Genomic DNA, 16,081 nt, shown 5'->3' with positions numbered 1-16,081 from the left:
TGTATGTATGTATGTATCTCGTGTAACTCAAAAATGATTAGCCATAGGATATTGGATTTAGAACTGTTTTAACATCTAGTTGTGGACCTTCCCTTTCAATTGCAATTGACTGTACCAAAAATGGCCAAAATCAAAAAAAATTGGATTTTGGGCTTTTTCTTAACTGCAGTAATAAGCCCTCATTGAATGTTTTTCAACAATATACGAGGGACCATTCAATAATTAAAGAGACAAATTGTAGAAAAAAAACTGTATTTTTACAAAATGAGACTTTTAGTACTTCTCAACATAATCCCCACCAATATTAATACACTTGTCCCAACTAATTTTGTTATACCTGAAGCAAAGAAGTCTTTTTCTTGTTGTTTGAGCCACTTTCCCACAAATTCTTTCCCTCCTCATTGTTGCTGAACTTTTTTCCTTGTAATGCCTCTTTGAGTGGACCAAACAAATGAAAATCTGAGGGAGCAAATCTCCCAACCCATTTTTCCATTGGTTTCTTGGGTCAGCTGGGCAGTGTTAGGGCGAGCATTGTCGTGTAGCAATATCACACCTTTTCTTTGAGATCCACGACGTTTTTCTCTCATTGCTGGTTTTACTTTTTTCAACAGTATATCTGAGCAGTAGACACTGTTTATTGTACACTGATTTTCCAAATAATCACAAAAGACGACACCTTGGGCATCCCAAAAGACGGTCAACATGACTTTTCCCGCTGATGCTTACGTTCTGAATTTTTTTCAGACAGGTGAGCTGGTGTGCTTTGTCTTTTGGGTTGGTGAACCCAAGTTTCATCACACATTAAAAGCTTGTTTAGAAAAGGATCATCTTCCCTTCCATAGCGTACTTTCAAGTTACACTTTGAGTCTAGTTTCCTTGTGTTGTTAACTCTTTCGGGACCCATCTTGCGCTTGTTTTACTGTACTTGAGCTTATTACTGATAACGTAATGAACTGTGTCAACACTTACTGCAACTGTTCTTTCTATATGTTCAACTGTATAATATGTCGATCGTTACAAATAATATCGTCAATGCGGGTTTCAAGCGAAGGAGTCGACACTTCAACTTGCCGGCCAGAATGTTGCTCATGTCATTGAGGTTCGACCGTTTTTGAACTGTTCTACCCACTTATAAAAATTTCCGCGGTTCATACAACTTTCACCATATTGTAAAATCATTCAAGAAAAGACTTTATCCGGTTTTTCATCTGCAGAAAGAAGAAACTTATCACTGAACGTTGATCAACTAATGTGGAAACTTCAAGCGGACTCGCCATCGTTAAATGCTATTTTGAGAATATAAACAAAAAATTTTTATCAGTCAGCTGTTCTCTACTCACCCCAGTGATGCAAACCAAAGTCATGAAAGTACAAAACTACTCCTACAAACTGTTTCATTTCTTCATCAATTTGGTTTATTATTGAATATCATGCCGTATATGTAATAACCTCCTCTATGAATCATGAGACCTTGCCGTTGGTGAGGGGGCTTGAGTGCTCAGGGATACAGAGTAGCTGGACCGAAGGTGCAACCATATCGGAGAGGTATCTGTTGAGAGCCAGACTAAGGAATGATTCCTGAAAGAGGGCAGCAACTCTTTCAGTAGTTGTTAGGGGCGTGAGTCAGGACGACTTAAACGGCCGTATCAACATCACTCAGTCTTCTGAGTACTGCGCAGCTGAAAGCAATGGAAAACTACAGCTGCTTTTTTTCCAAGAAAATGTGGCTCTCTGCATTTTCACATAGCAATAATGGAGGCGCCTTCCTTGGTAAAATATTCCGGAGGTAAAATAGTCCCCCGTTCGGATCTCCGGGTGGGGACTACTAAGGAAGGGGTCACCAGAAAATTAAAAAATAACATTCTACGAGTCGGAGCGTGGAATGTTAGAAGCTTGAAAAAGGTTGGTAGGCTAGAAAATTTAAAAAGGGAAATGGGTAGGACAAATGTGGATATAGTAGGAATTAGTGAGATTCGGTGGGAAGAGGAAGGCGACTTTTGGTCAGGTGATTTTAGAGTAATTAACTCAGCGTCAAATAATGGGCAGGCAGGAGTAGGTTTCGTGATGAACAAGAAGATAGGGAGGAGAGTGGAGTATTTCAAAACGCATAGCGATAGAATCATTGTAATAAGGATAAAATCAAAACCTAAACCGACAACGATTGTTAACGTCTATATGCCTACAAGCGCCCATGATGATGATGAGGTAGAGTGTGTATACGAAGAGATTGATGAAGCAATTAAACACGTAAAAGGAGATGAAAATTTAATAATAGTTGGAGATTGGAATGCAAGCATTGGAAAAGGCAAGGAAGGAAATATAGTGGGTGAATACGGGCTGGGCAAAAGGAATGAAAGAGGGGACCGACTTATAGAATTTTGCACGAAGTATAATTTAGTAATTGCCAACACCCAATTTAAAAATCATAATAGAAGAATATACACTTGGAAAAAGCCAGGCGATACTGGAAGGTATCAGATAGATTATATCATGGTTAAGCAAAGATTTAGAAATCAACTCGTTGACTGCAAAACTTACCCTGGAGCAGACATTGATAGCGACCATAATTTGGTGATAATGAAATGTAGATTAGGGTTTAAAAACCTGAAGAAAAGGTGTCAGATGAATCGGTGGAATTTAGAGAAGCTTGAGGAAGAGGAGGTAAAGAAGATTTTTGAGGAGGACATCGCAAGAGGTCTGAGTAAAAAAGATAAGGTAGAAAATGTAGAAGAAGAATGGGAGAATGCTAAAAAGGAAATTCTTAAATCAGCAGAAGCAAACCTAGGCGGAATAAAGAGAACCGGTAGAAAGCCTTGGGTTTCAGACGATACATTGCAGCTGATGGATGAACGTAGAAAATATAAGAATGCTAGTGATGAAGAACTATCGGAAACTATCGGAACTATCGGAAATTAAGAAATGCTATAAACAGGAAGTGCAAACTGGTGAAAGAAGAGTGGATTAAAGAAAAGTGTTCAGAAGTGGAAAGAGAAATGAACATTGGTAAAACAGATGGAGCATACAGGAAAGTTAAGGAAAATTTTGGGGTACATAAATTAAAATCTAATAATGTGTTAAACAAAGATGGTACACCAATATATAATACGAAAGGTAAAGTCGATAGATGGGTGGAATATATTGAAGAGTTATACGGAGGAAATGAATTAGAAAATGGTGTTATAGAGGAAGAAGAGGAAGTTGAAGAGGATGAAATGGGAGAAACAATACTGAGATCTGAATTTAAGAGAGCATTAAAAGATTTAAATGGCAGAAAGGCTCCTGGAATAGACGGAATACCTGTAGAATTACTGCGCAGTGCAGATGAGGAAGCGATTGATAGATTATACAAACTGGTGTGTAATATTTATGAAAATGGGGAATTTCCATCAGACTTCAAAAAAAGTGTTATAGTTATGATACCAAAGAAAGCAGGGGCAGATAAATGTGAAGAATACAGAACAATTAGTTTAACTAGTCATGCATCAAAAATCTTAACTAGAATTTTATACAGAAGAATTGAGAGGAGAGTGGAAGAAGTGTTAGGAGAAGACCAATTTGGTTTCAGGAAAAGTATAGGGACAAGGGAAGCAATTTTAGGCCTCAGATTAATAGTAGAAGGAAGATTAAAGAAAAACAAACCAACATACTTGGCGTTTATAGACCTAGAAAAGGCTTTTGATAACGTAGACTGGAATAAAATGTTCAGCATTTTAAAAAATTAGGGTTCAAATACAGAGATAGAAGAACAATTGCTAACATGTACAGGAACCAAACAGCAACAATAACAATTGAAGAACATAAGAAAGAAGCCCTAATAAGAAAGGGAGTCCGACAAGGATGTTCCCTATCTCCGTTACTTTTTAATCTTTACATGGAACTAGCAGTTAATGATGTTAAAGAACAATTTAGATTCGGAGTAACAGTACAAGGTGAAAAGATAAAGATGCTATGATTTGCTGATGATATAGTAATTCTAGCCGAGAGTAAAAAGGATTTAGAAGAAACAATGAACGGCATAGACGAAGTCCTACGCAAGAACTATCGCATGAAAATAAACAAGAACAAAACAAAAGTAATGAAATGTAGTAGAAATAACAAAGATGGACCGCTGAATGTGAAAATAGGAGGAGAAAAGATTATGGAGGTAGAAGAATTTTGTTATTTGGGAAGTAAAATTACTAAAGATGGACGAAGCAGGAGCGATATAAAATGCCGAATAGCACAAGCTAAACGAGCCTTCAGTAAGAAATATAATTTGTTTACATCAAAAATGAATTTAAATGTCAGGAAAAGATTTTTGAAAGTGTATGTTTGGAGTGTCGCTTTATATGGAAGTGAAACTTGGACAATCGGAGTATCTGAGAAGAAAAGATTAGAAGCTTTTGAAATGCGGTGCTATAGGAGAATGTTAAAAATCAAATGGGTGGATAAAGTGACAAATGAAGAGGTATTGCGGCAAATAGATGAAGAAAGAAGCATTTGGAAAAATATAGTTAAAAGAAGAGACAGACTTATAGGCCACATACTAAGGCATCCTGGAATAGTCGCTTTAATATTGGAAGGACAGGTAGAAGGGAAAAATTGTGTAGGCAGGCCACGTTTGGAGTATGTAAAACAAATTGTTGGGGATGTAGGATGTAGAGGGTATACTGAAATGAAACGACTAGCACTAGATAGGGAATCTTGGAGAGCTGCATCAAACCAGTCAAATGACTGAAGACAAAAAAAAAAAAAAAAAAAAAAAATATGTAATAAGTGCTATGTATATGTAATACATGTGCTACATATATGTATATGTAATAAGTGCTACTTATTTACATTGGTTTCAGAGTTGTACCCAAATAAAATTTTAATTAATGAAATATTTGGTCTTACACAGGGAAGGCACATCGGTTTTTTAATTAATTTTTTTTAATTTAAATATATTGATTTATTAATAATTATTAACCTCAGATTGTAAAACAAATACGACAAATAATAATTCAATAATAACAATACAAAGTTAAAATACAATTTTATCTACTTTTTATTTAAAAAAAAAAAAAAAGGTGTGTATGTAATTTAATAGGCATACAAGGAAGTCTGATACCACATCTGATGTGGAAAATCCCGTCCACATCAGAGTTTTAATTTCAAATTTTATTTTTTTACCTTGTCAATAGATTTGCAATTAAAAGAATTTAGTGTAAAGGAAATGAAAATAAAAAACTTTGTATTTTGTACTTGTCAGGTGAATTCACCGATTTGAATGTTATTAAATAAAAAATAGTGGTTTTCATAATGAAAAGTTTTATACATTTTTATACATTAATGTGGACTATAATTCATTCTGCATTATTGGATATTTTTTTTAGATATGTTATGGTGCTACTCTTACGGAGGTTTTTATCATGTTTTCCATGTTTGTTAAAAGGTAAATTTTGGTACTTTAATTATTTTTTGCAATCAATAAATCTTATAAGATCTATATTACACATCAAGATTAACTTCCTTTTTTTAATAAATTTCTGTGCTTATTATCTTTTAATTTTACAATTTTAGATTAAAAAATGTTTAATATAGTTTCAAAACCTTGCAAGAAGATCCAAAAGAATTTTCTGGTAAGGTCACAAATGCAAAAATTCTCAAAACATTTTCTCTCCAATAAAAAGCATGGTGCCATTGGTTTATTTGCTGTTATGTGCTCACACTTTTTATTTTGAATGAAGTGCACGAATGATTCATTCGTTTCAACAATTTATACTGCTTGAATGATTTATACTTCTTGATACAAACGATTTATCTAAAATTATGTTTTCGGGATAGAAAAGGAAAATATTAGGGTCAGAGCTGTGTTAAAAAATCACAACTCAAGAAACAGCTAAAAATGTTCTGGATTTTAAAACTTTTGTCAAATGTTTTTGCCAATTGTAACTACTAACAATAATAACTTTTACAACAGAAAGCTTCAAAATCCTGAACAGTTTTTAACACAGCTCCAACCCCAATGCTTTTCTCTTTTATCCCCAAAACACAATATAATTTTAGATAAATCATTTGTTTTAAGAATTATAAATCATTCAAAAAGAAGGCCTGCTTATTTTCTGGTATAAAATATAAAACCTACCTGTTTATTGCAGCCAGAGATGAAGTCTCTAAATTTTCTAATAATCCTTCAAGTTGATTACGTTGATCTAATAATTTATCTCTTAATGTATTTTTTAAGTGAATCTGCTTTAGAAGTTTAACGTTTTGTTCGATCTGCTGATCTATTCTGAAAAAATTAAATTTTCATTTATGTTTGATATGATATCATGCATTTTGTATGATAATAAATTATCATACATGTTACATAAAACATGTTTCATAAAACTGTAACATGTATGATAATTAATAGTTCAGCTATCATTTAACACAATGATATCTCTAAAAAGGTTGCTAGAAGACAAGACCCCCAAAAGTTATTTGTTATCAATCAATTTTCAAAAATCTCTAAAATAACCATTTTGCATTAAATATTAATCACATTCTTAATATATAAAAAAATATATTTTTAAATTAAAACAAAATAAAAATTAACACGACCTCTAATTTTTGAGAAAAAAGTACAAGAAAAAAATGTTTAATTTAGAAGAATGGATGGGTCAAAAGAATAGAGAGAATTTTAGTAATTCAGATAGATAAATAAATAAAAAGAATGTAAGTAAATTTTATTACTGTTTAATAATTTTTCTTACAGACTTTTTATTCCTTTGATGAGAATTGGAGTAATTACTTTTATCATCTGCTCTTGGATTTATAATGCATTGTACTATATACTTGATAATTTCCTCTTTGAAAATCAATAAACAGTAGTGTCTTAGATAGTAGCCAACCTGAGTTTAAACAAGTCAGATTGGTATCAACTGCAAATTGCAGTTGGGTATACTACCGGTTGTAAGGCGATATTTTTTTAAAATAATAATGGTGCATATTATTATTTACGAGGTTTAACTTTTTTTTTGTGGAATAATGATAACAATTGTTATAGCCAGAAAAGTTCGAATGACTCAATTCCACATCATACATTTATTCTATTTTGAATTAAAGTCAAATAAATGACAGCTATAAAATCAAAGTTCACCTATAAATTCAGACTGTTTTGGCATTGGCTGATGACTGATCCCTAAAATGTTCTTTACGGTTCTTGGCCCCGAGGTCAAGAAAATTTCATTTTCTACTGACGGGCGTATAACTTGGTATAACTTAATCAAAAGCGGGTTTATTTGTTTTTTCTTACTCGTTATATGTATTCCAAAAGAATAATAGGCATATATTTTTAATTTTTTGATTATTGTGTTCTTGACCCTGGGGTCAATAGCTGTTTCTTTGCATACCATATTCTTGTGCGCAGCGCCAAGACCCGATTTTATGTTATGAAGTTATATATTTATAGCGGCTCTTGCTCTCAGAGTCAATAACGAAAACAAGCAGACATGATCATTCATGCATGTCAGAAGACTATATTTCATGGCTCTTACGTCTTGCGTCATATAGGGTCATTGAATACAGACATGTTGATTCTTGTCAGATCATTCAATCAATAATTTTGGTGTTGTAATGCTGCTCCTCAGTTTGTGTATAACCATTGACATAGTTAGTGTAGTTTTGTTCTTTAGATAAAATAAGACTATGTCGTCACGAGGAAAGAAGTTACTTGCATTAGCTTTGATACAACCATTTAGTAGTGATGATAGCGATTATGACCCACAATTATGAACCTGAAAGTGAATTTAGCAGTGACAATAGTGATACAAGTGACAAAATAATGATTATTATAGAAATTTTTCTAATTTGATTTTTAAATGTATTTACCGGTTTATTCTTAATAAAAATGTCTTGTCAAAAAAAAACACTAATCATGATTACTAATGAAAACTAATGACGATTTTTTGTTTATTAATAAAAGTATTGTATAATAACAAAAAGTTTTTACAAGAATATGTTATAATTTTTTTTTTGGAAAAAATAATAAGAAAATATTTCAAAAACGTTTTATTGCTTCTAACCACGATTCATGTTGCCGGAGTCAAGAATGGGCAAGATAAATAAATACTTCATGTAGTGTACAGCATGGTATAGTAAACGGCGTAGCCACAAAAGATTGATGTAGATGCCAATAGAGGACTCTGTAAAAGTGTGCGTTCTTGACGACAGGGACAAGAGCCATCGTTTTGTAACTGCTTCCCTCTTTACTCCGGGGATAAGAACCATTTAAAACTAATTCTGTAAATATCAAACAACTGGATATAACATGTTAAGCCAATGAAAGCTCAGGTTTTAGTCATGTCCAACAGTTATTTGGATAAAAACCATTAGGAAATCAAGGCGGTCACTCGCTCATTCTTTGTTTACAGGTCAAAATAAGGGATTAACTCCTCTACTATGACAGGGGTGTTGTTGAGTCCACGGTGAAGTCACAGATCTTGTTTGGTGCTCTTGTGTGGTGGATTAAGTCCAACAATCAATTACAAAAGATAAACTGTAATTCTCCAGAGGGAGATGAATCTTTGTATCTGTAGTGCTTTTATAGGAGCACTTCTGTGGATACAGTAGAGGATCCTCTAGATTTATTGTTGGTAGATCTGTACATAATTATTTAGGCCAGTTAGCTGCATATAAAGTGATAAGACATGTCTTATAGTTTTAATCGTTTAGACGATTCACAATAAGGAAAATGAGAAATGAAGTGTGCAGCACAGTCTAATATTTTATTTAGACAACTTCATTAAACAAGAGAAACCTCAATATATGATTTTTAATCTAAGGGGTATTAAAGGAACATCCAGCAGAATCAACCGGCATAAATCCATCAGTGTAAATCACTATATCTGGATAATTTTTATAAAATCTTTATAAAGATCATTTTTATAAAATGTTTAAAATTAACTTTACTTTTTGAAATATTGTAATTAACTTATCGGAATGCAAAGTCTCAAATATGATTCGACTAAAATCAAAGCATATGATTTGTATAAAACTTTTACATCAGGGTTAAGAGGTTTGTTGAACAGTGTAAATTATTTTTTTATTTGGCATGTAGTAGTTCCTACCTTTGATATATATCTTCAATATTTGTAATTCCTGTTACAGTCATAATCTCTTTAAATATATCTTCAACATCGTTAGGATCTCTATTTAATGAAGAATGAGATGAAAATTCATTTAAATCTTCTGCTATTACTTCTTTTTCTTCATCTGAATCAAGCCGAGTAACACTCTGTAAAAAAAATTAATTGTTAATCATCAGCTGAACAAAGATTGAAGTTCTTAGTTAATTTATTTGATTATATCAATAAAAATATCGATTTGAAATATTTCAATGTTTTAAGAAATAAATACTCAGTCTTAACTGTTTTAGTTTCGCTCCTGATTTTTTATATCTGTCGCTTGTTACTTTCTATAACATTTTATCTCCTGATGTCTCAGTCGTTTCCTAATAAAGTTTTCTATTCAAAAGCAATCTTTGCTATTTTGCCTTCGTCTATCCACTTCAAATGTCTGTTTGAAGTGTCTATTTGAAGACCAAAGATGGTCAATCTAAAAGATTAGATCAAGGTACTTTTTTATTCAGAAATCAATAACAATTTTATTTCATGCTAACATTGTCCTATTTCGGTCGATTAATCCATCCAAGTGATGTTTTACTCTTGAAAAGAAACCTGAGCACATCTAGTCCTAGTTTTTAAGTTTGTTTAAAATAAATGAAATATACAGCGGTTCTATATATATATATATATATATATATATATATATATATAGAACCCTTGCTTGGGCTCAATTCCCAAAGCACACAATGATGATCTTAGCGTCAAATAAGGCTTACAGAATAACTTCAGTTTTACTTTTCTAGTTTACGGTATTGTAATAAGATTAGAATTAATGCAATTATTTTTTAAATTTAAAGAGTTATTGCAAAAAGTTGGCCCCAACCGATATGGCGGCAGCCATCTTGCTTTTTTTTATTAACGCGACTCACTTTATAACTAAATCAAATTTCCTGAGAAATACTGCTAAAAATATATATTTAATAATAATTATTGTAATAGCATCTGAAAATTTGTTTGTTTTCTAATGAGAATCACAACAGATGTTTAATGTGACATCCATTCAACGTTTAGTGACTGACGTACACGCTCAAAACTTCCTGGCTGCTCCCGATTGTTTAAAAAGAGCAGACAATTCTATCATCCAAATGATGAACATCGACAGTTGGGTGTTGAAAAAACAAGAGACTTTACACGTCCCCGTAGAGAATAGTCTAACGGGTTAGATCTGGGGAACGTGCAGGCCAACGAATTGAGCCGCCCCGATCGATCCACCTTCCTTGAAAATGATCAGTTAATTTTTCTCTGACCCCGATTGTAAAGTCGGCAGGAGCACCATCATGTATGTTCATTGTGCTTTGCAAAGAAACGTCCTCTAGAAGTTCAGGTTGTCATTAGTTATGAATTCCGCATATGAGACCGGGGCGGCTTGGAAGGTGTTACCTCAGCCACAACTATGAGTCGTGGCGGTGACTAAAACCCATCCTAGCTTGGGGTTCTTGTAGGCCCCCCATCAGGGTCTCCCGTGCATCACCGGAATGTTCTTTAGTCGCCTCTTGCAAACGGGCGGTGAATAGCCCCGACCGTTCGATCCACACACCAAGGTATTTTGCTTGGCGCTGTTCCACCACCCTAACTCCGTCGATTTCTATTCGCAAAGGCCTCGACCGTCGTCTCCCTACAATAGCGACCGCTGCTGTTTTGATGGGAGCAAGCTTCATTTCCTTCTCCCGCATCTAGCCACTAATCCTTGCTATTGTGACATCGGCAGTGTCTTCCGCATCCACTTCTGAGCCACAGGCAACCGGCAAGGCCAGGTAATCGGCATACGCCACCACCTCTGCTCCCTCTGGGAGTTCCAGCCTCAGGAGGCCGTCGTATACCAGATTGCATAAAAACGGACCTAGCACAGACTCTGGCACTCTACAAGTCATATGAAAATCCACGTCCCCGTCTTCTGTATTTGCAACGACTCTCCTATCGCGAAGATAGTCGTTAATCGTTGCAACCAGGTAATTGCGCAGCCCACGAGCCCGCAGTGCCTGTACAATCACCCTCCATGGGACATTATTGAACGCGTTCTCCACGTCCAACAGTACCACAAGAGGGATCTGTCTTCGGCGTGAGGTGCCGGCCGCCCGTTCCCTGGCCCACCTTTCTTCTACCTGTGACGTTGAAACCGTTTTAGGTTTATCATTACCAACTGTGACGGCTTTAAAGATTCCAGTTTCACTTTAACATCCACGAAGACGTGAAAATAATTTTCTATCTGGTTGAAGGCGGTTTGGATACGTTTCTTGGTAAAGCAGTTTTGCCTCCTTTGCATTGTCATTGGCAAGACCGTATGTAAAAACTCCATATCAGCGAGTTCATTATTTGTATAATTTTGATTCATTTTAAATGACAATTAACACGATTAATGCAAATTTTCAATAAAAAAAAAAGATTTTAAAAATTCAGAACAGATATCACCATTTAATAAAGTAATAGAACATGAAACTGTTTTGCAAGTGAAAGAAAAACAATGTAAGTTGTTTAAAAAAAACTGCTGTTTCAGTTGCAATTATCACAGTGTACTTATATTGCCTTTTTGATTAATATTATAATTTGTTTGAATATGTATTTTACATATATTTTTTTAAATTTTATTTTCAAAATTTGTTTGAATAATCGATGTATTTGATTTTCACCTTTTTTATTACTGGGAATTAATTGTTTCTAGGCTAGCTCTTACAGTAATTATTATTAAATATCCATAGTGTTGAATTTTTAGCAATTTTAATCAGAAAATCTGATTTAGTTATCGAGTGAGTCACGATAATAAAAAAACAAGATGCTCGCTATATCGGTTGAGGCCTATTTTTTGTAATAATTCTTTTTTTGTCGTCGGATTTTTACGACGAAGGTGTCGGTTTGTTCACAAGAAATGCTTCATAATTTTTATAATACAATACAGTTGGATAAAACTAATAATTCCTAAGATATTTAAGATTTAAATGACTGCCATTTTTAAATTTGTCAACGAAGAGTATCGTTATTTTTTTTCCTATTAAAAAATGTTAGTTTAAAATAAAGTAAAATAATTTTATTGCGTTACATACAACCGCTTGAAAAAAAATACTTTTTTTCTTAAAAAACACAAAATGGCAGACAGACAGAAAAATATGAGTTTTCGGATCTTATGTTCATTGGACATTTTCTTTCAGTATGTTAAGTAGAATCACTTCCTAGAGTTTTGCATCACGTTTTAAGGACACCAGATGTAATATTCTTGCACTTGTTACAAGATTCTGAAATAATACCATTTGAGTACCACACATGTACACAGAAATCAAAAATTACTTGATCAGTGTAGCTGGCCCAGGCATGTCAACTTCAGAATTTCATGTTATTATTTGTTTCCAACAACTTAAAATTTAAAATTAAGTCTGTTGAAAAAAATCTCAACACTTAGCAATATAGCTGTAAAGTACAAGAATAATGGGAAAAGAAAAGCTGTAAATATATGAATCGGATGCTATCTTAATAAAATCATAAATATACAAGTCGTGATAAAAAATCCTATAAAATTACAATTCAATCATAGAGAGTTGCCTAAAATTATTTTTTTAATTTTTCTGAACTAACCTAAGTTTTTTATGATTGTAAAAAGTAGACAAATGCACAGAAAAAATGTTTAACAACAATTTTTACTAATTGGGATGTCTATATTTAGTAATATAAAAATACTAATTCTAAGGCTAATATAAAATTACTAATACTAAGTCTCAAAATAATCTTAGTCTGAAAAGTTAAGTTTGTATTAGACTTATCATCTATGGCCCCAGATAATAATCTGCTTTTAAGGCAGTGATTTTTTTTTTAATCATCATAAAGTATAACATGATCTGCTTTTCAATAGTATGTCTAATGGGATATTACATTCTCTCCATACCAGTGCGACTCACTTGACAAAGTAGAACCTAGCATAATCATAATAAATGAAAATTATCTAGTAAAAATTGTTTAAAAATTACAGAATTAAAGTTTCAACATTACAATAGTACAATAGTTTAAACATTAAATTATGTTAATACGTACTTATAAATACTTATTACTGATATAAAAAATATTACAAATAATAGGTTCCTTACTTCATTTCTGATGGCAGTATTACAACTAGCTATGTTTTGATCAAGCTCCGATTTCATGCTTTTTGCAGTTACATCCATCTCTTTCATTATTGTATAGATGTTTATCTCTTCATTTCTACATTCACTTTCTAAGAGTGATAAATCTTCAGACACCTTTTGACCCATTTCAGTAGCACTTAGTATACATTTTGATTGTATAACTCTATCATATTTAAGGCTTGCTAGTGTTTTATCATAATTTTGAGCATCCTACAATAAACCATAAATAATCTTACATAATAGTATACAAATTTATCATAGACATGTAAGTTTACAAATATTTTTTTGTTAATTCTTTAAATAATAAATTTATTTGAATTTAATATTGTGTATAATATTTGCTCACTCATTACCTATATCTTTTATTGAACATAAACTAATGGAATGAATATTACACCATATATTTTTTCACATCAAATGCCAGAATTTAGACCTAAACTTATCATACTAAAGACAAGTGTTTTCCTGAACATATTTTAATGCTTACATACATATAGAAAGTAAATATACTGATTTATAGTGGATAGTAAGGTTAAGAAAAATGGAGTGAGCTCAATGAATCGAAATCCAGATGAGTAGGGTTAATCTAGTCAGTGATTGACTTATGTTTGGATACAGTATAATATTCTAAACTACAGGTTGACTACAAAGCAATGAACGTTCTCTGACCAGACTCACAAATCAGCTCTTCATGTAATAATCCTATGACTCAAAAATTGTAATCGTACAACACTTATATGTTAATCTCCTTATGATCATTTATTCACGTTGTTCTAGAAGCCCTTTTCATTACTGAATAATATTTTAACTGATTTTTTGACCGTACAGAGTTTTGCGGTCACCCATAAGGTGCCTCCCCAGATGGCGGTTAGGGGAATGCTCACCAGATATGGTGAGTAACCCCTGGGGGTATTCTATCACCCAGTATTCTATCACCCTGTATCAGGTACCCAGGTACCAGGTAATATAATACCCAGGGTGGACCAAAACCAGCAACAGGTCAAAGGCATTTACAGTGGAAGAAGGAAGAATTCCCCAACGGTGGAGACGACAAGAGAGCCTAGGGGAGTAAACCCTTAATGATAATCCTGCAAGTCTGGAAGCAGAGAGTTGGCAGTCCCATCACCAGTCTTACTCTACGCAGTGCCCGTAACTAGGCTAGAGGAATCTTTACAGAATTGGCAAGCATCCATTTGCCTCCCATCAGGATTGGAATAATCGGCAAAGGAAACTAGAAAAGTCATAATTAAAAAAGTTAAACTGGATTATGGACACAGTGAAGGTGGCAACTTGGAATGTTAGAAGTTTGTCTTATGAAGAGATTGAATTAGAAATGTCTTTCATGATGCTAAGATAAAAATTGCAGTAGTTTCAGAAACTAAAAAGTGGCTATCAAGTATTAAATATGTGAGTGGGTGATTACGTTATGCTGTATAGTGGGATTCAGCAGGACCAGAGAGCTAAGGGGGTAGCCATATATGTTGATATGAGCTGGTCTTCAAGAATTAAAGATTCTAAAAATTTGTGAGTTATAAAATTATCACAGTGAGAGTAAAATATGATAGAGGTTACTTCTCGATTCTTGGTGTGTATGCTCTGAAAGACAGTGCAGATAAAAAGAAAGAAGAAGAAACAGATGATTTTTATGTGCAGTTGCAGGATGTAATTGATGATATTAATGTGAATGATGATCTTTCACTGATGGGAGATTTGAATGACAGAATTGGTAACTGCCACATACCTGACTATGTTGGAATGTTTGAAGAGAGTACAGAATGGAACCAAATTAAGAGATTTTGCCACTTTTAATCAGCTGAAAGTCATAAATTCCTTCTTCAGAAAGCGAGATATCCGAAGTTTATGTGGTCAGCTAGAGATCGATCATAGATTATATCATTACCAATCAGAGATTTGCGAAACATTTCATGATGAAAGGGTTTTTCAAAGTTTCGACGCAAATTCAGATCATTTTTTAGTATCAGGGAGATTGATTTGTGTGCTTGATGGTATCATCCATCGGGTTCTGTCGCACAGAAAAAGAGTAGTAGTGATGAAGTTTTCAACAAAGTATCTTTATTACATGATGGAGGTGTGGAACGTTTGTTTCAGTATACATTAACATCCATATTGAGAAGTGTCCCTACTGAAGAAGATATAGATAGAGAATGCAAAAATATAGAGAAGTCTTTAAAACAAGCTGCCTCTGAAGCTCTTGGAAGTTATAAGCGACGAAACAAAAAGAAAGGTTTACAAGTGTGGAATGAAGAATGGATTGTTTGATTGGGGGTCTGTGGTTTAATGCACAGGTCGTAGAAACAGGCCAGACAGGAGACTCAGATATGATTCTGCAAAACAGTGGCCATGCCTATTTTTACTTATGGTAGTGAAGTGTGGGTTTTGTGGAGTTGAGATGAGTCACCTATTTAGGCTGCTGAGATGAGGTTTTTGAGAGTGGTCAAAGGATGTACTTGAGCAATCAATTTTTTGGTTCAAAAATTTATAAAATCACAAAATTTTCATCTTAATTTGGTTCTCAAGAATTTCAATATGGCTTAATTTACTCTTTGAGCAGAAATTAGGAAATATTTCATTGGCTGTAACTAAAAAAAAAAACAAAGTATTTATAGGAACCTTTTTGCTTACATTAACGTCCCACATCAGATCCAAAGAATTATTGTGAAATTTTGAATCCTTGAGTTTTGTGTTTGCTTGTATTTTAGTGTATATATAATTAAAAATAATAATTTAGCTAATACACAGGAACAAATAAATAAACGTAAATTATTTTTAATGCATTTAAAAAATTCTAAATAGGAAATTTAAAGCTTATTATACTCATTAAAA

At 33.3% G+C, this 16,081-nt stretch overlaps 1 protein-coding gene across 1 annotated transcript in view; it reads right to left on the bottom strand.

The window, feature by feature from the left end:
• Positions 1-398: 398 nt before the first annotated feature.
• Positions 399-16,081, bottom strand: part of LOC142329537 (uncharacterized) — a 33,529-nt gene continuing 17,846 nt past the window's right edge. The window contains exons 5-8 of the mRNA XM_075374209.1: positions 13,199-13,447; positions 9,072-9,238; positions 6,107-6,253; positions 399-630 (exon numbers count right to left, since the gene is read on the bottom strand). Coding sequence (XP_075230324.1) covers positions 399-630; positions 6,107-6,253; positions 9,072-9,238; positions 13,199-13,447 — 795 coding nt within the window. The remainder of the gene's footprint in view (positions 631-6,106; positions 6,254-9,071; positions 9,239-13,198; positions 13,448-16,081) is intronic.

This window comes from Lycorma delicatula, chromosome 8, assembly GCF_047948215.1.
Source record: "Lycorma delicatula isolate Av1 chromosome 8, ASM4794821v1, whole genome shotgun sequence".
Taxonomy (NCBI): domain Eukaryota; kingdom Metazoa; phylum Arthropoda; class Insecta; order Hemiptera; family Fulgoridae; genus Lycorma; species Lycorma delicatula.
The sequence above is the reverse complement of the archived record's forward strand: the minus strand, read 5'-3'. Positions and strand labels throughout refer to the sequence as shown.